This window comes from Bufo gargarizans, chromosome 7 (genome assembly GCF_014858855.1).
Source record: "Bufo gargarizans isolate SCDJY-AF-19 chromosome 7, ASM1485885v1, whole genome shotgun sequence".
Lineage (NCBI taxonomy): Eukaryota > Metazoa > Chordata > Amphibia > Anura > Bufonidae > Bufo > Bufo gargarizans.
Genome location: NC_058086.1, coordinates 50,923,773 through 50,945,005, shown reverse-complemented (window position 1 = coordinate 50,945,005; position 21,233 = coordinate 50,923,773). Strand labels below are relative to the sequence as shown.

Genomic DNA, 21,233 nt, shown 5'->3' with positions numbered 1-21,233 from the left:
GGCACTGCTGAGGTGTTATGGAGGCCCAGGATGCTTCGATAGCGGCCTTAAGCTCATCCAAAGTGTTGGGTCTTGCGTCTCTCAACTTTCTCTTCCCAATATCCCACAGATTCTCTATGGGGTTCAGGTCAGGAGAGTTGGCAGGCCAATTGAGCCCAGTAATACCATGGCCAGTAAACAATTTACCAGTGGTTTTGGCACTGTGAGCAGGTGCCAGGTCGTGCTGAAAAATGAAATCTTCATCTCCATAAAGCTTTTCAGCAGATGGAAGCATGAAGTGCTCCAAAATCTCCTGATAGCTAGCTGCATTGACCCTGCCCTTGATAAAACACAGTGGACCAACACCAGCAGCTGACATGGCACCCCAGACCATCACTGACTGTGGGGACTTGACACTGGACTTCAGGCATTTTGGCATTTCCCTCTCCCCAGTCTTCCTCCAGACTCTGGCACCTTGATTTCCAAATGACATGCAAAATTTGCTTTTATCCGTAAAAAGTACTTTGGACCACTGAGCAACAGTCCGGTGCTGCTTCTCTGTAGCCCAGGTCAGGCGCTTCTGCCGCTTTTTCTGGGGAATGCGGCACCTGTAGCCCATTTCCTGCACACGCCTGTACACGGGGGCTCTGGATGTTTCTACTCCAGACTCAGTCCACTGCTTCCGCAGGTCCCCCAAGGTCTGGAATCGGTCCTTCTCCACAATCTTCCTCAGGGTCCGGTCACCTCTTCTCGTTGTGCAGCGTTTTCGGTCACACTTTTTCCTTCCCACAGACTTCCCACTGAGGTGCCTTGATACAGCGCTCTGGGAACAGCCTATTCGTTCAGAAATTTCTTTCTGTGTCTTACCCTCCTGCTTGAGGGTGTCAATGATGGCCTTCTGGACAGCAGTCAGGTCGGCAGTCTTACCCATGATTGCGGTTTTGAGTAATGAACCAGGCGGGGAGTTTTTAAAAGCCTCAGGAATCTTTTGCAGGTGTTTAGCGTTAATTAGTTGATTCAGATGATTAGGTTAATAGCTCGTTTTGAGAACCTTTTCATGATATGCTAATTTTTTTTAGATTTTGGGTTTTCATGAGCTGTATGCCAAAATCATCAATATTAAAACAATAAAAGGCTTGAACTACTTCAGTTGTGTGTAATGAATCTAAAATATATGAAAGTCTAATGTTTATCAGTACATTACAGAAAATAATGAACTTTATCACAATATGCTAATTTTTTTAGAAGGACCTGTATGCAGTACTCTGAGGTCACAGTGTGTACAGCATACAGTTTCTTGCTAGTATAACATACAGCTCATAGGCTCAGCCTCCAGGGGCACTAACGTGTATTAGTTCCACATAAAGTACCTTGATAGTAAACCATGCAGCGCCTGTCTTAACCTGCAGGGGGCATAGTGTATATTAGGCCTCTTGCACAAGGAGGTAAATGATTTCTGGTCCGTCAAAAAAAGATCCTTGAGAAGTGGAAAGCTTCCATGTACGTTCTCAGTCTCATCAATAGAAAGGGCTATTTACATCCATAAGGGTGCTTTCACACTTGCAGCAGAGGATTCCGAAAGACAGGTCCGTCGCCGGAACTGAATGCCGGATCCGTCAAAGCGTATGCAAACTAATGGCATTTGTCAGACGGATCAGGATCCTGATCCGTCTGACAAATGCGTTGAAATACCGGTGTCATCCGGAAAAAAAGGTACTGCATTTATTTTTTCACATTTTTTGCGGTCTGAGTATGCGCAGATCGCAAAAACTGATCCATTTTGCCGGAACACTGGGGCTGGATCCGGCATTAATGCATGTCAATGGGAAAAAATGCCGGCATTCTAGCAAGTGTTCTGGAATTTTGGACGGAGATAAATCTGCAGCATGTTGCACTTTTAGCTCCGTCCTGAAAAGTCAAAAAGACTGAACTGAAGACATCCTGAACGGATCGCTCTCCATTCAGAATGCATGGGGATTAAACTGATCAGTTCTTTTTCGGTATTGAGCCCCTAGGACAGAACTCAGTGCCAGAAAAGAATAACGCTAGTGTGAAATAGACAACTGAATTGTACAGGTCAGTATGCCATATTAAACACTGCTGCATGAGTCGATAGGATAACACGCAGCACCTAGCTTCCGTCAGAATGGGCGACATATACCAAGACCAATGCAGCCGAAAACCTGGAATCTGATAAACTGCCACGAAGAACATCTCCAGTTCTTGCACTAGTTTTCACTCTGATTTCTGGACTCACCCCGTGGGGGTCTCAATCCTCACAAGGATATCTGGCTCCAGTCTTCAGGGGTGGCAATCCTAATACACAGACTGTACCTGGTTTCTGGGCAAGGAGCCATCCTTACTGGGAGCACTTACCTACTGTCATTATTGTGACTATTGATGTACCTTTCAGTAATCCTTATCTCAACAGAATCCTGATTCCTCAAACATGAATCAGGCGCCACATACAACCCGAATGTAGTTACATAAGTCGAGCTCCTCCTGCAGCATATACATAACAAATCTATAGAAAATGTAACGAGAACATCAAGCGGACACATAATGTATTCAGCGCATTGCTGCAAATGTGGTGGGACACATTGTGTGTCTGTCTGCGGCTGCTCCTCGCTTTCATGATTGATCCGGCGACTCATTATGAATATCACTGGCAGACACATTTAATAATCAAGTAATGTTCTACAATTTCAATGAAAACAGAAATGAAAGTCATTTAATCTTTAAAAACACAGAAAACAAAGGGGATGTTATTTGCGGTAATAATAGTCATTCTGACCCGGTGGCCACTTATCTCTGTTTTGGAAAGTGATGATTAAAGCGTGACTTCTGAATTTAGCGGCGGTGTCATTTTATCTGAAGTCACCCGTGACAACCCCGGCTTTATGGAGACGATGCTCTGAATGAAGCTTAAGAAAGGATGCTTTCTAAGCGCCAGACACTTGTGTCTTTGTAGTGTAATAGGATTTTCCATCCCCTTGACTTTTGTCGCTCTCTGCAAAACTACGACTCCCAAAGCACGTCTGGAGATGTAGCTTCACAACGGCTGGAACCCCAAAGGTTGGCGACCACTTATAATGGCTTCGCTCAATAACAGATCGTCCGTAGTCAGACTTTGTGCTGCCCACTCTGGATGGCAAGATCCCAGGACCCCAGGTTCTCAGTCTTTAACCCCTATACTGGGACATGGACTAAACTGCTGCGAGTCCCCAGGTGACATCTGCAGAGTAGTCACATACCTTCCAACCGTCCTGGATCTGGTGGGACAGTCACAGATTTCGGCAGCTGCCCCATGGTCCTCGGACGGCTGGGTTATGTCCCAATTAGGGTTGCGCGAACTTGTGTATTCAAGTTCGGAATACAAGGTTCGGGTCATCTAGGAATGCAGTTATGGATTCCGATACCACCATAACTAATGGTCTGTAGTAGCAGAATCCATAACGGACTTCTAAGATAACCCCAACCTAGTCCCGATTTCAACTGTCCAGAGGATGTAGATCCGGTTGAATACAATTGTGGAGCCATCAGCTCCCTGCTCATCCATGTGCCGCCCAAAGCTCACCCCAGCAGTACGCGCTATGCCATCATCGCACCTGTTAAGTGGTATAGGATCATTCCCCGGCCTGTGTGCTCTACTACTGCCCAGCAGCATTGATGTTACTGCACCGCACCTGCTGGAGACCGCCGAATGTGCTCCATCCATCGGTGGAAAGAATATAGGTGTTACTTCTTTCGTTTTATTAATGCTAAGGGGGCATAACTACTGTAAGCAGGGCATAACTACTGTGTGTCTGCACTAAGGGGGCATAACTACTGTGTGTCTGCACTAAGGGGGCATAACTACTGTGTGTCTGCACTGAGGGGGCATAACTACTGTGCGTCTGCACTAAGGGGGCATAACTACTGTGCGTCTGCACTAAGGGGGCATAACTACTGTGCGTCTGCACTAAGGGGGCATAACTACTGTGTGTCTGCACTAAGGGGGCATAACTACTGTGTGTCTGCACTAAGGGGGCATAACTACTGTGTATCTGCACTAAGGGGGCATAACTACTGTGTGTCTGCACTAAGGGGGCATAACTACTGTGTGTCTGCACTAAGGGGGCATAACTACTGTGTGTGGGCACAAAGGAAATTAGGTGACGATTGGTGTCTATAGATCAGCATTGGGCGGAGATGGAGGCGCGTTGTCTCTCCGAGCATCTTATAAAAGTTGGGGGCTATGTAGTCACTGACTGGCGAAGCAAACAGATGGAAAGCGCAGCCAAGAGTCATAAGAACATCTAAGACAGGCAGGATCCAAATACAGAGATCGAGCAGGATCAAATCAGGGAACAAAAGTGACAGCTAATGACTAAACCAATACAGATAAGGAAAGGTTAATCCTCCAAGGGAGTAGTCAGATAGGAGCGGGTCAGAAAATGTCACTACAATATGCAGGACCCAATACCTGTCATAAGAGGGAACACAAACTAAGTGGAAAGAGAACACCGGCCACCCGGAGTCATCATCCTAACAGTCCCCCGATTTCTCCACAGCCTCCTAATTGGTCAAGAAGACCTTGTAATGGTGGAAAGGCCGAGCTCTTAGACTGTCAAGCAGCCGATAGGGATGCATGTTACAGTATTGCCCTGAAACCTGGCGTTCTAGCTATGCTCTGACAGCTGATGGACAGCCTCCGCTTGCAGACAAATTCATTAGTAATATAAAAGAAGGTTGGGTGATTTACCTGCAGCTATTATGACCCTTTGTGTCCTACCTGAGGCCGTATAATGGACCAGTCCTTCATTAGTAGTCACCTGCCCACTGTTTGGCCACTAGGTGTCAGCAGTGAACACTGCTTTATTTCATCATCTCTTCTTGGCATAGACATGATAAAAAATAAATCCTAAGAATTTTGTCCATATACACGGCATCTAGAGAGTGAACATATGCATGACACCATGAAATAAATGCCATTTACTGGAGATACTCAACGTCAGATGGCGAGGAAGTGAGGGCACAGTATACAGCTCCAAGTATCAGAGGCATAAGGTTATATGAGAGAACACGTGCACTTAGTGAATGCTGCCCTAATCGCAGCGTTCTTACACTTCCCTGTGATTGACTGGTAAACTATGCAGCCCCTGATGGGAGCCGTATCATTTCTGCCTCTATCATATTAATAAAGGCTCCGGCTGCCAGTTTGCAGCCCAATGGGGAGAAATAGGTAGAGTGAATTACTGACATTTGAAGAGATCTGTGAAAGCACTATAATCTGTTTAAAGACGTTGTGGCTCAGAGCACTGTGCAATCCGGAGATAGGAAAGCTGCAAAGGGTCCTAATGCTTCAGCCGGGTCCGCAGAGAAATCAGAGTCTTTGTGAAGTGAGGCTACAGATGATTTGGTATAAACAGGACACACTGCAGACATTCAAATCTTACTAAAAGGAAACCATTGCCATAAACCTATAAACTGTGCAGCAGGTTGTGTGAGAATGACCCCTCACTTCCATATACAGTCCTGATCAAAAGTTTAAGACCACTTGAAAAATGGCAAGAAATCCTATTTAGCATGGCTGGATCTTACCAAAGTTCCAAGTAGAGCTTCAACATGCAACAAGTAGAAATGGGAGGGAGACAAAACATTTTTTGAGCATTCAATTTAATGAAAACAATGAATAAACTGAAACAGGCTGTTTTTCAGCTGATCAAAAGTTTAGGACCACAACTCCCAAAAAAAAACTAAACCCCCCAAAACAGAAATCCAACTTCCAAACATGAGCTCAGTAATGAGCAGCTCCGCCGTTATTGTTTCGGCATGCTTGATGCAAGCGTTTCCATGAGGTGAGTGGGAAAATTTCTCCAAATGGTGAAGACGGCCGCACAAAGGCCATCTACTGTCTGGAACTGTTGTCCATTTTTGTAAACTTCCCTTGCCATCCATCCCCAAAGGTTCTCAATTGGATTTAGATCAGGGGAACACGCAGGATGGGCCAAAAGAGTGATGTTATTCTCCTGGAAGAAGTCCCTTGTCCTGCGGGCATTACGTACTGTAGCGTTGTCCTGTTGAAAAACCCAGTCGTTACCACACAGACGAGGGCCCTCAGTCATGAGGGATGCTCTCTGCAACATCTGGACATAGCCAACGGCCGTTTGACGCCCCTGCACTTCCTGAAGCTCTATTGTTCCACTGAAGGAAAAAGCACCCCAGACCATTATGGCGCCTCCTTCACTGTGGCGCGTAGAAAACATCTCAGGTGGGATCTGCTTGTCATGCCAGTAACGTTGGAAACCATCAGAGAATAAAACTTTCTTCCACCTTTGAATGTCCCATGTTTGGTGCTCTCTTGCAAAGTCCAAACGAGCAGTTCTGTGGCTTTCAAGGAGACGAGGTCTTTGAAGATGTTTTTTGTTTTTGAAGCCCTTCAGTCTCAGATGCCCTCTGATGGTTATGGGGCTGCAGTCAGCACCAGTAGGGGCCTTCATTTGGGTCGAGGATCGTCCAGTGTCTTGATGGACAGCCAATTGGATCCTCCGGCTCAGTGCTGATGACATTTTTTGGGTCTTCCACTTGACTTTTTGGTTCCATAACCTTCAGGATCATTTAAGAAATTCCAAATGACTGTCTTACTGTGTCCCACCTCAGCAGCGATGGTGCGCTGTGAGAGACCCTGCTTATGCAGTTCAACAACCCGACCACATTCAAAAAGGAAGAGGTTTTTTGCCTTTGCCATCACAACATGTGACTACCTGACAGAAAATGACAATGAATCCACATCTTTGCACAGATTTGGCCTTTTAAAGGCATGTGGTCCTAAAATTTGGATCAGCTGAAAAACTGCCCGTTTCAGTTTAATCGTTATTTTCAATTAATTGAATGCTCAAAAAATGTTTTTATCTCACTCCCATTTCTTCTTGTTGCATGTTAAAGCTCTACTTGGAACCTTGTTAAGATCCAACAATGTAAAATAAGATTTTTTGCCATTTTTCAAGTGGTCTTAAACTTTTGATCAGGACTGTATGACACTTAGACACAGAGCTGTCTAATGCCCCACTGTTCCTAATAGTGATTTCTCCATCAGACCTGAGTTTTATGTCTTGGGCTGTGTTCAGGTGGCCATTCTGACTTCTGGACCCATGCACTTGAAACAACTGGGGATGATTTACAAACAGCATTTTCTGCGACTTTTTGAACATCTGTGCAACAATATGGGGGTGGGGATGGGGATGTGGCCGGGGCCAGGACATTTGACCAAATTGATTTACCAACAATTATGCCAGTAAGGGACTGTAGTAGTTTTAACTCCTGGTGCACAGACTGCCAGAGGTGTGCCTAAATTATGAAGAGGCGCACACCTTGTCATAAATTAGGAGCATCCTCTAGAAGTCTTTGTACATGACCCCCAACGAGTCTCAAATGGAAAACAGACAAGAATGGCGCACTTCTCTACATGGACCAACAGATCCTGGCAGAAAAACTTAGGCTACTTTCACACTGGCGTTTTGGTTTCCGTTTGCGAGATCTGTTCAGGGCTCAGCGGTCCAAAACAAATCAGTTTTGCCCTAATGCATTCTGAATGGAAAAGTATCTGCCCAGAATGCATCTTTTTGCCTCTGTTCCGTCTCCATTCCGCTCTGGAGGGTGCTTGTAGCGTTTTGGTGTCCGTCTGACAAAACTGAGCCAAACGGATCCGTTCTGACACACAATGCAAGTCAATGGGGACGGATCCGTTTTCTATGACACAATCTGGAACAATAGAAAACGTATCCGTCCTCCATTGACTTTCAATGGTGTTCAAGACAGATCCATCTTGGCTATGTTAAAGATAATGCAAACGGATCCTTTTTGAACGGATGTATTATCTGAACGGATTCGTCTGTGAAGATCCATTACGGATCAGCACCAAACGCGAGTGTGAAAGTAGCCTTACTGTAATGGGTCTGTGTGCTATGTGCTGTCTGACTGCGGCTCATGCACTGGCGCGAGCAGGCTCCGTGGGCTCTCCTGCACCAACCATGGACATCATCAATCTACTAGACCTTGGTACCTTGGCTCTGAGTATCACAGAATAATAAATCCAGAGGACAATTAAAAAAGAACAACATTGTAATAACATTTAGTAATGAACTTCAGTAATACACCATGGCATCTCCAGACACAAGGGGTTAACCTCCTTTTATACTGATAAATGTCGGCTGAAGGTGTATTACTCCTCATCATTTGCAATAAATGTCACAGTATGGTATGAGGAACAGAGAGATAAGAGTCAATTAAAATGTTGAGTAAAACTTATACAACAAAAGGAGAGGAACCTATAAATTATATATAACTTCCCTAAATTCTAGAGAAGCCTTAAAAGGGGTTTTGAAAAAATGGGGGGGACTTAGCCAGACCTGTAAAGGAAAGATTACTTACCTGCTTCTCGGCGCTGGCTCCCCACTGCTTCTCCTCCCATCCTATGATGCTCTGGTGGTCTTCCTCGATATCAACATCTGGTTTGATATTTCTGCAGCCAATCACTGGTCATGGGGGTGACTGGCTTTCCCTACGTTATGACAAATGGTCACAGGACTCAAGGGGATCCGGTCTACAGTGATGTCAAACGAAATGTTGACATTGAGGGAGACCAGCGGAGCATCCAAAGCCTGGAGGAGAAGGAGCAGGTGCCAGGAAACAGGTAAGTAATCTTTCCAGCCAAGTCGAGGGTTTGCCAAACCCTCCCCTATTCTTGCACAATCCCTTTACATGGGTTGTGAAGATAAAAGAGAGATAGGAGGCAGCACCTCATGTGTGGTGTAGTCTAATGGTAGATACAAGAGGTAAAGTAAAAAACTCTTACCAGAAGATGTTGTGAGGAGTCACAACACCTATATGAAGCTTGTGCTGATTTTCCCGATCAGCGTACGGGGTGCCTGCGCTGCTGCCTAGGTTCCAGCGCCGTGCTTTGGAAGCATTCGGCGGGGAGAAGTACGTTGCAGAAGAAGAAAAAAGATGAACCTTTGGATGGCGCTGTCAGCAGGAGTCAGAAGCAGGTAGGTATTGATAACACAATACTTTTTTATTTTCAGTCAACGCGTTTCAGGGGCAGAGAGCCCCCTTCATTAGGACAGTATACAACATGTTGTATACTGTCCTAATGAAGGGGGCTCTCCGCCCCTGAAACGTGTTGACTGAAAATAAAGAAGTATTGTGTTTTACATGGGTTGTAAGAGATAATTGAAAAAGCTTGGACAAGCCTCCGATTGTTGTAAAATATAAAATTATACTATACTTCCATCTGTGTCCGACGCCGTTCTCTGCACCTCCACTTGGTCATCCTGCTGCTGCTTGATTATAAACCACAGCAGTGACTTAACATGCAGATCTCAAATCACCAGATTTCTAAAGGTTATATCTCGGGCTGTATGGCAGCTAGAACTTAAATCCTTAGATTTGATTGTTAGCTTTAAAATAAGATCTGGTTGACATTTCTAGCTGCCATACAGTCTGAGATATAGTCATTAGTAGCAAGGAAGAATCTCATACCTCCTTGGCCACTGAATTTTAAAGGCATATAATGTAGGTGGTACTAATTAAATACCGGCCTCCTGCTGGTAATAATGGTTTAGCTAGCGGCTTACGTTTCTATAAGGCTTGGGTGACTGTTCTTAAAATGTCTGCTATATTCCCAGACCCAGATAGAAGTGAGAGACAAGACTGGCTGACACAAGAGACGTTCTCAGGATAAGTTTTCATTTTTGACAGATCTGCCACAAAAAAAATATCTAAATGTGGTCAAGAATGGTATGTAATGCAAATTACAGATCCTTCCATCAATGTACAGATAATGCGACCAATATCACAAATCATTAGCAGTTCAGCGTTCCGAGAGAAAAACAGACCCAGAAAAGCTGCATAGATCTGAAGAAGCGAGGGGAGCAGCTGTTAGCCATATGCACATATATAAGGCTTTTAAGGACACACATGCAGGGCGAGTTTTAGATGCCAGCAGCCACATACAGTATATGGATTGTCACATGGTAGGGGGGGGGGGGGGGAGACATAGTTCAGTCTTGTGTTCATGGCCATTTTAAAGTCGAATCTGGTAAAAGAAAGATTATCTAGAGACTATCAAGAGTTCACGAGAAAAAAAATCCAATCGGTGGAGATGTTCTCCTTCACCTACTAGTGAGGACATGTTCTCCCTGACCTGCGACCTATCCTAAATATAGGCCAAACACGTAATATTAAAGGGTCACAAGAACTCCCTGAGGAAATATTGCAGAGTGACTACAGCAGGGTCTATACATACAGCACTGTGTACAGAAATACGTTACTAAGACACTTTACTTACAGTACACAATACCTTTTTGGTCACACGAAGCAAGCCCCAATAAAAGGCTGCTTCATTGAAGCACAATAAAGAATAGGAGGATGATTTACATAAAATAAGGAATGTTATCTGAATAATTGTATTATAGTGGAGCTTATATTCTCCTTTGATTACCTGATTATAATGGTATTCTACTTGACACTGTAACAAATCAAACTGTAATGTACTTTCGTTAACCTTTTGAAATTAAAAACTCAATAAAAACTATTGAAACAGAAATGCTCCAATCTTTTTCTTTTGGACTCTATGGCTCCTGGGTGTCTTCACCAGACTTCTGGTTCCAGTCTCTAAACTTCCTCTATGGACGGGGTCATGTGTGCCACTGTAGCCAATGACTGCCCTCAGCGGTGAAGTGTCCCCAAGCGGCATGTTCTACTGCTGAGGGTAAGTACAGCTCTTCTCTTCATAAAGGGATTGTCTCATCATAGATAATGGGGCATATCGCCAGGATATGCCCCCATTGTCTTATTGGTGCGGGACCCGCACCTATATTGAGAATGGAGCCCCGCAAGGTGGTGGCTGGAGGACTCCGGTCGGGCCACCACCAAGCCTGCTCCCTATAGAAGTGAATGGGAGCGTACCGCGCATGTGTGGCCCCCACTCCCATTCATTTCTATGGAGCCGACGTAAATAGCCGAGCCAGCGCTGGGCTATTTTCGCCGGCCCCATAGAAAATTAATGGAGGCCAGCTGCGCATGCACAGTGCGCCCTCCTTCACTTGTGGGGCTCCGTTCTCGATATAGGTTCAGGTCCCAGTGGTGGGACCCGCACCTGTAAGACAATTGGGGCATATCCTAGGGATATGCCCCCATTGTCCATAATGAGACAACCCCTTTAAGGGCACTAGTGTTTTTGTTTTCTGGTATTGAGTTCCGCTCAATACCGGAAAAAAACAGGATCAGTTTTATCCTAATGCATTCTGAATGGAGAGCATTCCGTTCAGTATACATCAGGACATCAGTTCAGTCCCTGTTCCGTTTTTTGGCCAGAGAAAATACCCCAGCATGCTGCAGTTTTCTCTCCGGCCAAAAATACTGAACACTTGCTGGAATGCTGGATCCGGCATGAATTTCCATTGAAATGCATTAATGCCCCAAGTGTCCGGTTTTGCCGTCTGTGCATGTGCAGACCTTTAAAAATGAGAAAAAAGTAAATACTGAATCGGTTTTCCGGATGACAATCGGAAAGACGGATCCGGTATTGCAATGTATTTGTCAGACGGATCTGCATTAGTCTTACAAATGCATCCGTTTGCGTCCGGATTGCCCAAGTGTTAAGGTATCCTAAGTGTCTGTAAATTCCCTTTCTCCAGTCCTTTTCTTGGACGCTCATACACATTTCTCAGCAGGGGGTGACAGTGAGTACAGAAGAAAGCTCCATGGGCATGATGGAAGGAGAATTCGGGGGGAAAAAATGTATCTCTCTCATGCCATTTCTTTATCATGTGATATAGGAATGGTTATTGTATCAATGATGGTTGTATCACATTTCTACTTTCTTCCAGAAACAGCGCCCCGAGCAGTCGCAGCTATGCCCTCGAGAATAATGTTGGTTCTGGAAGAAAGCAGCCATGTTAACCTCATCTCATAAGATACACATACGCTTGTATCCCTTGTATTCCGGACACATTAATCATCAGCTATTGACGGCGATACACTTGGCTGATAAAATCATAACTATCAGCAAACCAGATAATTATCCATGATCACCATCTCCGGCTGAGTCATTAATCAAATCCGCCTCACATGCCAATAATGTATTCCCTTAAAGAGTCCTTCGCTCTCGTATCAGAGCAACCAGCATCGGAGGATTTGCGCCAAAGCTACCATAGAAACGCCAATGTAATAGATGAGTCTGTGCCGCACAGAGGAAAATGTCTGTGTGAGAATGATGTAGTGGAGCAGAAGTGAACAGAACAGTCGCTTTAAGAAATGTTTACGGGAGAAACGCTCCCCGTTCATCTTGGGAGGTGATAGAAATCACAGATCGTGACGGATTTATTCTGCAGGAGACATTTCAAGTTTCCATCAAAAGCAAACATCATTTTGTGCCACGACTGCCGCAACACTCACTGCATTTTCATCATTACTGCTATTTGTACAGCGTAAGGCCGGGTGTCTCCCAGGGCATCTTACCAGGGCGGTTGGGCACTTAAGTGTTTATGAGCTCCTTCCATTTTTTTGCAGCTTTCGTATCTTTTATATTTCTTAAAGGAATTTTACAGAATTAGAAAAAACATGGCTGCTTTATTCCAAAAAGAGCACTGACCTCTCTAGTGGTTGTGAATGGTATTACAAATCATCTCCACTGAAGTGAATGGAGTTGCGGCGTGGACAGATGTGGCGCTGTTTTTGGAAGAAAGCAGCCATGTTTTTCTGAGCTACTTCCTGTTTAAAACTCCTCCCTCAGGCTACCTGCAGAAGTTTCCTGATAATCTGCTACTTTAATTCCCTGGTGATTGATAATCTTCTGTTCTTCTAATGGAAATCCTCTCTCCATGTACTGACGTCTAGTGTTGAGCGCAAAAATTCAAATAGCTAATTTTTTGCACAAATATCGCCACCTTGAGAATTTGCAAATATTTAGAATATAGTGCTATATATTCGTTATATCGAATATTCAGCATTTTTTTCCATCTGAACACATGATTCCTCTCTGCTTCTTGCTTGTGGGCCAATGAGAAGGAAGCAATGTCAAGTTCACAACAATAGCAATCTGTAGTCAGACCTGCTAAAGTGTGAAACTGCACGTAGACCGAAAAAATATTCTAATCACTGCCGATTAGCGCAATCGCGAATATATTGGAGCACTCTATCTGCATATAAAGCTATTGTAATGTTCTGCCGTGCCAACCATTTTCTTCAGTCTCAAGAAACTTCTAGCAGCTTAAAAAAAGGTAGTTGTTTTGAAAAACTTTTAAAGATTTTCTTAAAATCTTATCCACTTTGCTGGTGCTGTTAAACACTGCATATTTGCAGAATGCAAACGCACAGTAGAAAATCCACAAGGTGTCCGTCTTGTGTGGGTGCACAGTACCTATGCAGCTCAGCTAACTCTTGTAGGAATATGTAGTGTAACACGGAGGAATCTAAAGAGTCTTCCACCCTTAGGACCAGCTGGTTGGGAAATTACATAACTTACATCCAATATATAAAGCTGAGTGTATGTATGTATGTATGTGTGTATGTCCGCTTAAGGAATCAGCACCGTCGCATTTACAATCACGAAATTTGGCACACAGGTACATCAGGTGTCCGGGAAGGTTTTAGACCAGGTCTCAGCTCTCTAGGACGTACTGTTCCTGAGATATTCCCCCAAAAAATGCATTAGCCAAAAGAAGCTTGGTCACATGATCTTTATCAGCCAAAAGTAGCTCGCAGGTCCTCCAGCCTCCACATACACAGTTTTACTCCAGGTTTCCATAACAACCCAGCCATTTATCTTCACTGCTGTAGGAGAGCTTTAAAGGAAATCTGTCACCAGGATAATCGCTATTGAAGTAAAGCCAAAGCCTAATAACATTTGGTACCTTGTTACCAGATGTGCCTTTTTTAAAGCAATAGATATCCTCTGAACATCCAGTTTATTTGGTATGCAAATGACCCAGTAAGGTGCCCAGAGGGGCGTCACTCTTGCAGGAAGGAGCCCTGACACGCCCCCCGCCACAATGTGTGCACCCTCAAAAAAAGAACTTAAAGAGGACCTTTCACTTGTATAAACTATGTGAACTGAGTATGCTGCCATATAGAGCGGCGCCCAGGGATCTCACTGCACTTACTATTATCCCTGGGCACCGCTCTATATGGCAGCATACTCAGTTCACATAGTTTATACAAGTCAAAGGTCCTCTTTAAAATCCCGTCCCCATGTCCCTCTAAGCCACGCCCCTGATCTGGTTAGGCCATGCCCCCTCCCACTCATCAGCGACAGGGATTGAAAAAATTAAGGTAAAAATCAACTTCTGTCAGCTGCAGGGGTGGGAGGGACGGTGATGTTCTTCCTGCAGCTCACACTCAGACAGCACAGTGCTGCTGTCTGAGAGTGAGCTATTCAAAAGGACATCCTTGTGTCAGTCCAGGTCCTGCGCCAGACGGAGGACAGGGAGTGTGAAGGGGGAGGGTGCTGTAGAGGTCACTGGTATAGTGGATAGTGCTGATATCTTTTAACGACACACACAAACATTAAATGAAATTGATTAAATATATCAGAGCGAAGCTGGGTCCTTCAGCTAGTAGGAGAATAAAACTCACATGACCCAGGCTTATGATGAAAAAATATATCTATGAACCACTGACATCACCAAAGAATGAGGTATCTCAAGTCTCGCACATGCAAGTAACAGCTCTGAGGTGATAAGCTCACGAATACTGATTCAGTAACGGATTCCGTTTTGTGTGTATGGCCAGTGCCCTTGAGAAAGGATGCTCATGAATTTTAAGCAATTCACCCAAGGAAACCATCTTTAAAAGGGAGTCTGTCAGCAGGAAAATCCCCGCTACACAAGGCACCATTCCCTCTAGGGCTAGCTGACCTGAATGTAAGGATATCTTTCCAGATGCTGCCATTCCAGAGAAAACTTACTCTTAAAGGGATTGTCTCATCTGGAACATTGGTGGTTTATGGCTAGTACAGGGATCAGCAAGCTTCGGCACTCCAGCTGTTGTGAAATTACAACTCCCAACAGGCTCCTTTCACTTCTGTGGGAGTTCACAGAACAGCCAAGCAAGTGTGCATGATGGGAGATGTAGTTTCACAACACCTGAAGTGCCAGAGGATGCTGATCCCTGGGCTAGGGAGCACCCACGCATGCACGGCCACCCTCCATTCATTTCTAGGGGAGTGCTGAAAAAAGCTGAGCGATGCACTGTTTTCAGAAGTCCGTTAGAAATGAATGGAAAGCACTTGCGCGGCTACCACATAGCAGAGCAATTCTGATGCAAAGCAGTCATCTTACGCCACTCCCTTTGGAAAGATGGAAAAGTTTTGCACCAGATTGCGCCAATTTGCGCGCAGCCTGTGCAGACTTAGTAGTAAATCTGGGCCATTGAGCCTGGTTTATCAGGGATTTCCTGCTGACAGACTCCCTTTAAATTTCCTATATTTGCATATGCATCAGTAAAAGTGTATATACCCCCCCCCCCCCCGGTATGAAACACTGCAGTGTTGCTCTCCTCGCATCCGAAAAATTTATGCTATGAAAGCAATTAATTCTAAATTAACATTTACAACAGAATATGCCTATTATTATGAGCAGCGTGCTAACAATATGCGTTATCTGAGGGTCACATAAACAAAGGTGCACAGTTATAATGGCTAATTCTAGTTAATTAGGCACATACATGTATCTCCACACGCCAAAAGTCACACGTTGGTAGTTACATAGCTGAAAGAAACAAAGCAATAATTAGAGACTGTGCACTTCTGACTGAGCAGTGGAGGAGATTCACCAAGATTAATGCTCAAACGGTGCACATGCTTTGCGCCACATTTACATTGCGTTTTGGACCATTTTCAAGCCTCACTAGATCAGGGAGTGGCTTAGAGGGAAATATTTGGCTTGATAGAAATGGCGCGTCTTAAAATAAGACTGTGCACCAAAATGTGGTGAAAAGAAAGCCAATGCCCGCACTGACCCTGACAGAAGACCTCAGCCAGGGGTCAGTACAGGGAATTTTACGACTTCACGTTGTGATAAATTAAGAAGAAGAGAATAATACTATTAAATAACACACAATGTGTGAGATGTGCTCGCTAGGTGTAAAAAGCAAGAGCTGAACGTCCCGTGCAGGCGAGCTCGCAGCGCTGCGTTCCTGGTCGGGTGTTTATCACAGCAGCATCCTGGATTAAAGCTGTTTATTTTTACATTGGAGCCAGGTTACTTCATTCCTAAAATATCTCTGAGATCAGGTTTTGCAGACTTAAGCCTCATGCACGGCGTCATTGGTTGCTATGACGCCGTGCGCTCCTGCAATGCCAGGCGGGATCTCACAGACCGTGTTCCACGGACATCTGCATGAGGCTTTACAGGTCCCAGTTACTGAAGAAATGTCAATCGCTTTCAACCTAAATTGTATTCAGTGGGTGAGTCCACGCGGGACGGGTCCACTGTGGATTTTTTACAATAGAAAATGTGCAGGTTGTAAATCCGCAGCAGCAAAATCTGCACTAACTTATGTAGATTTTATTGCAGAATTCACAGCGTTAGCGATTTTTTTTCTGTGTCAGTTCTTTTTTTGCAGCCCGTATGCGCAACCATTAACTTCAAAAGGAGCCCCAAAAAAAATGAAATATATCCGTGTAAGTTCCATATCCGCATGTCCGTTCCTCAAGAAAACAAAGGGCTGGATTCAACAAAGGGCTGGATTCCGCAAAAAACTGAATGCAGAAGGACGGTATCCGTGTTTTGCTAATCCGCAAGAGTCGTGTGCATGAACCCATAGGGTTTCAACAGTGTTTTCGTGCATCTTCAACAGTGTTTAGTGGCATCTTTTTGCACATGTGGTTTTCGGTGCTTTTTTTTTTTTTGTGGTAAACACGCCAGTTCCCCACGTTAGATGTAAAGTTATGGGAAATATTGAACACAATAAGTTTTTTTTTTTTGCTGCTGATGTTTTCCTGCTGGGTGGTGTTTTTTTGGGTGGTTTTAGAAAAATGCTGCATTCTGTAGCTTTCAAAAATTTTTCTAGCGTTTTAACATTTTCTCAATGCGGAAAGAGTAAAAGAGAAACAATGTAATTAACACAGTTGTTTAGAAATAAAAAGCTGCTAAAGAAACCCCATAAAAACCGCATGCGGTATGAAAAAAATACAAGTGGTTTCTATGGCATTTTTTTTTGTGGTGGAAAAATGGCAGACCAAAATCGTGCGCGTAGGATCCCTTAATGCTCTGTGTTTGCTGCAGATTGGAAAGGGTGAAATCTGCGATGGAATTCTATAAATGGACTGAAATTGTTAGCAAACTATTATGGAAGTTGTTTGTTTACTTGTGACTAGTATTCAGCCAGCAGGGGGCAGCAGCAGCAACAGGTAAGCTGAGAGACAGAACAGAATTTTGAATGCAGCTGTGGATGTGACTAGAGCATGAGTCAGCAACCCCCCTCACTCCTGTCCTTGTGAAACTACAACTCATCAGGCACACCTGCTCGGAGTAAATAGAACATGTTGAGAATTATAGTTTCACAAAGCTGGAGGTTGCTGACCCCTGGAATACAGTAGAAAACAAAGTAAATAAAGCTTAACTATGGGAATTAACATTAAAAGCAGTTCAACACTATAAGTAATTTTTAAGAGACTCTAAGGCCACTTTCACATGGTCAGTATCCAGAACACAGAAGAGGCACAAATCTGCCCATTTACTTTTCTCAGTAAGTTCCACTCTTGTTTTTGGCTTACAAATACAAATGCAAAACACTGACTAAATACTGACCGAATCCTGATCATGTGAAAGTGGCCTGCGGCTGTGCACATTTTCCACCATGTCAGCTGTTGGTTTGGGTGAAGGGTGTTAAACAGAAGAAGCAAACAAAGGTTGTTCAAACATTTCACACAAACACCCAAAAGCCCAGAGGAAAAACGGCTCCATAAAGGTTACTGCAATTGCCTGGACGAGCTGCGTCCGTACAGTAAACACATAGATCACTCTCTGCACCAGGAATGACATATACTCCAAAGCCAGCTGTTCATTAGTTGACTCTAGCAAGCTGCGGGCCTATATTTAATCAGTTATCATGACAATGATAGACATAGGACCTTGTGTAAGTACTCCACAAACAGCAGGCACATAGCAGTATAGCTGCAGAGATCCTAGACTTGGCATCACAAAGTGTTATATAATAAATCCGGAAAAATATTAACGTGAGGAGTTTTTAATTACTTTTACTAATAAATAATGAAATTAAGGATGATGAACTACAGACCATATACACCAGAATATAACAATAAACTACTATAATACTGTCCCTACCTACAAGAATATAACTACTAGAATACCGCCTCCTATGTACAAGAATATAACTACTATAATACTGCTCCTATGTACAAGAATATAACTACTATAATACTGCTCCTATGTACAAGAATATAACTACTATAATACTGCTCCTATATACTATAACTACTATAATACTGCTCCTATGTACAAGAATATAACTACTATAATACTGCCTCCTATGTACAAGAATATAACTACTATAATACTGCCTCCTATGTACAAGAATATAACTACTATATTACTTCTCCTATGTACAAGAATATAACTACTATAATACTGCTCCTATGTACAAGAATATAACTACTATAATACTGCTCCTATGTACAAGAATATAACTACTATAATACTGATCCTATGTACAAGAATATAACTACTATAATACTGCTCCTATGTACAAGAATATAACTACTATAATACTGCTCCTATGTACAAGAATATAACTACTATAATACTGCTCCTATGTACAAGAATATAACTACTATAATACTGCTCTTATGTACAAAAATATAACTACTATAATACTGTCTCCTGTATGCAAGGAGGTGAATGTAAAGAGAAAGGTGAATGCTTCTGAAGGCGTGGAGTTGCTCTGAGCTGTGAAGTATCTTCGATTCAATGAATAACATTAGCCTTGTAAGTCTCCGCTGTCCGGTTTGGGGAGGGGGGGGGGGGCAGTGATTGAGTAAAGCATTTCAGTTTCCTCGATCATTAGTGACCGCTGTGACACGATGACCTTGCACTCTCAGCTTTCTCTCTGTGGATATGGGACAGAGAATCAGGACACACAGTACGTGTTTATGGATAAAGTGCTTTCACAAGAAGTAATTACCAGTCACTGGCCAGAATATTGGTGAATGGGGAGAAAGGATGCGCTGACGGCTGGTGCGGTGCACAATAATACGCCACATATGAACGTGTAGGCGGACATATATATTTGCATTTATACAAGCCAAAAGAGCATTCAGTCTAAACAGTTTCAGAGCCACTTGATGTTATGATGAGAGTGAGATCCAATAGTCAAATGGAGTCACCGGGTGATGAAATCGAATGCTTTGTGACTAAGAACAGATACCGCTCAAAAGGGGCCCCAACCTAGAAGGAAAGCAGAGATTGCAGCTTCACGTATTAGCATCTACAGTGTTTAGACCAGGGCTACAAGCAGATATTCATTTGCCTGCGATACTACTGGGCACTGAACCTGGACTACGTCACCTGCCACATTGGCCACAGCAGGACACCATTGTCCTGGTCGCTCAATTTCCACTGCAAAGCCACTTTTTACAAGTGTGATAGGATACTTAAAGGGGTAATCCCATGGCTAATTAAAAAAAAATAGTCAACATATAGACATGACAGTCTGTTTCTAACAAAGCCAGAACCAGCCCTGTACATCACATGGATCCAGAGATCTCCACATTTATTGCTCTGCTAGATTTATCAAGGGGGGTGTCTTTTCTGCTGCAGCTAAGGGGGCGTGCCCATGATCTGCCTATCACAGCTCAGCAGGCATCTGAAGGATGAAACTGAGCATGTGCGGACATCTCAGTGAGCAGGTCAAAGAAATATGAAAAAAATAAAAACTGCATGTGGCGCTGTACAGATACATTTTATTGAAAAACTCAGTGGCTATGCTAAATCTTTAATTAAATGCAATTACAAAAGTATTCAGATCTAGGTGCTGTTTGAAAACTGTAGAATATTTTTCGTGGGACAACCCTTTTAAGGCTAAATGACCAAATGTCTGTGGACTCCTACAGGATGCCATTTCCACCAGGACGTCTCCTGCCTTCCCTCCACAATGACGCAGTGCCTCCTTTTCCCTGCACGACTATTAAAATGCAGGGATAAAAGTGGTTTACTGTACAAGCCAATGCAACGTGCAGACTGGGATGATATAAGGGCATAAGTGATGTCGCCCCAAAGAAAGACTTGATTTGGAAAGATGATGCTTGGTTCTGAAAGAGCTGGGAAGACACCCCAGACATGTGCGGGAAGGAACAGATGACATTGGGATGAGCCGGAGGATGAAAGGTTTTATGGGACTGAACAGTTATAATGGGCTTTAAATTTACAATATACTTAATATCATTCAAGCTTTTATAGTAATATCTGACAGATCATGGAGCCCACAAGCTTCATGTATAAAGTCATCACGAGGATACAGACTACACAATAGTTTTCGTGACCCTCGCCGACAGCGGTTATCCTATCCATACACACAATACATTACAGTCTAGGATTAGCAGCAGTCAGCAGACTGGAGGGCTCACGGCTGCTGGGAGGGATGAATTGAACTCACTGGGGCTGCTCGGCTGTTCCTCAGCAATATTAGAGAGTAAAGCGATGGATTGGAATTCCTTAAACTCTGCCAAGTTAAGATAATTTCTATCAATGATAGAGTCGATATATATAATACAGTTTGAAAACGTGGTGCAGACAGACGGCAACTCCTGACTAAATCAAGATAAAGCTCAACTACAGCAAACGAAAAACAGTACAGCATGCAAGTTATAGGGAGGACAGAGGAAGCAAAGCTACTGCCCCTTATACTAAAAGGAATATCCTCAAAGCTACTGCCCCTTATACTAAAAGGAATATCCTCAAAGCTACTGCCCCTTATACTAAAAGGAATAGCCTCAAAGTGAATGCCCCTGTGAACAGAAAAAAATGCACTATATGCACTAATCGTGAGCATTCATATTTAGGCCCCATGCACACGGCCGTTGTTCACGGCCGTGTGCGGGCCGTGGAACCGCGGCCTGGATCCCTCCTGAGAGCAGGAGCGCACAGCGTCACTGGTTGCTATGACGCCGTGCGCTCCCTGCTGCCGCCGCAATACAGTAATACACTGGTATGATCTATACCAGTGTATTACTGTACTGTGCCGGCAGCAGG

At 43.8% G+C, this 21,233-nt stretch overlaps 1 protein-coding gene across 1 annotated transcript in view; it reads right to left on the bottom strand.

Annotated features, from left to right (window-relative positions):
* LOC122944154 (extensin-2-like) overlaps positions 1–8,431 on the bottom strand; it is a 117,264-nt gene extending 108,833 nt beyond the window's left edge. The window contains exon 1 of the mRNA XM_044302384.1: positions 8,392–8,431. Within this exon, the coding sequence (XP_044158319.1) occupies positions 8,392–8,431 (40 nt within the window). The remainder of the gene's footprint in view (positions 1–8,391) is intronic.
* Between the last annotated feature and the right edge of the window lie 12,802 nt (positions 8,432–21,233).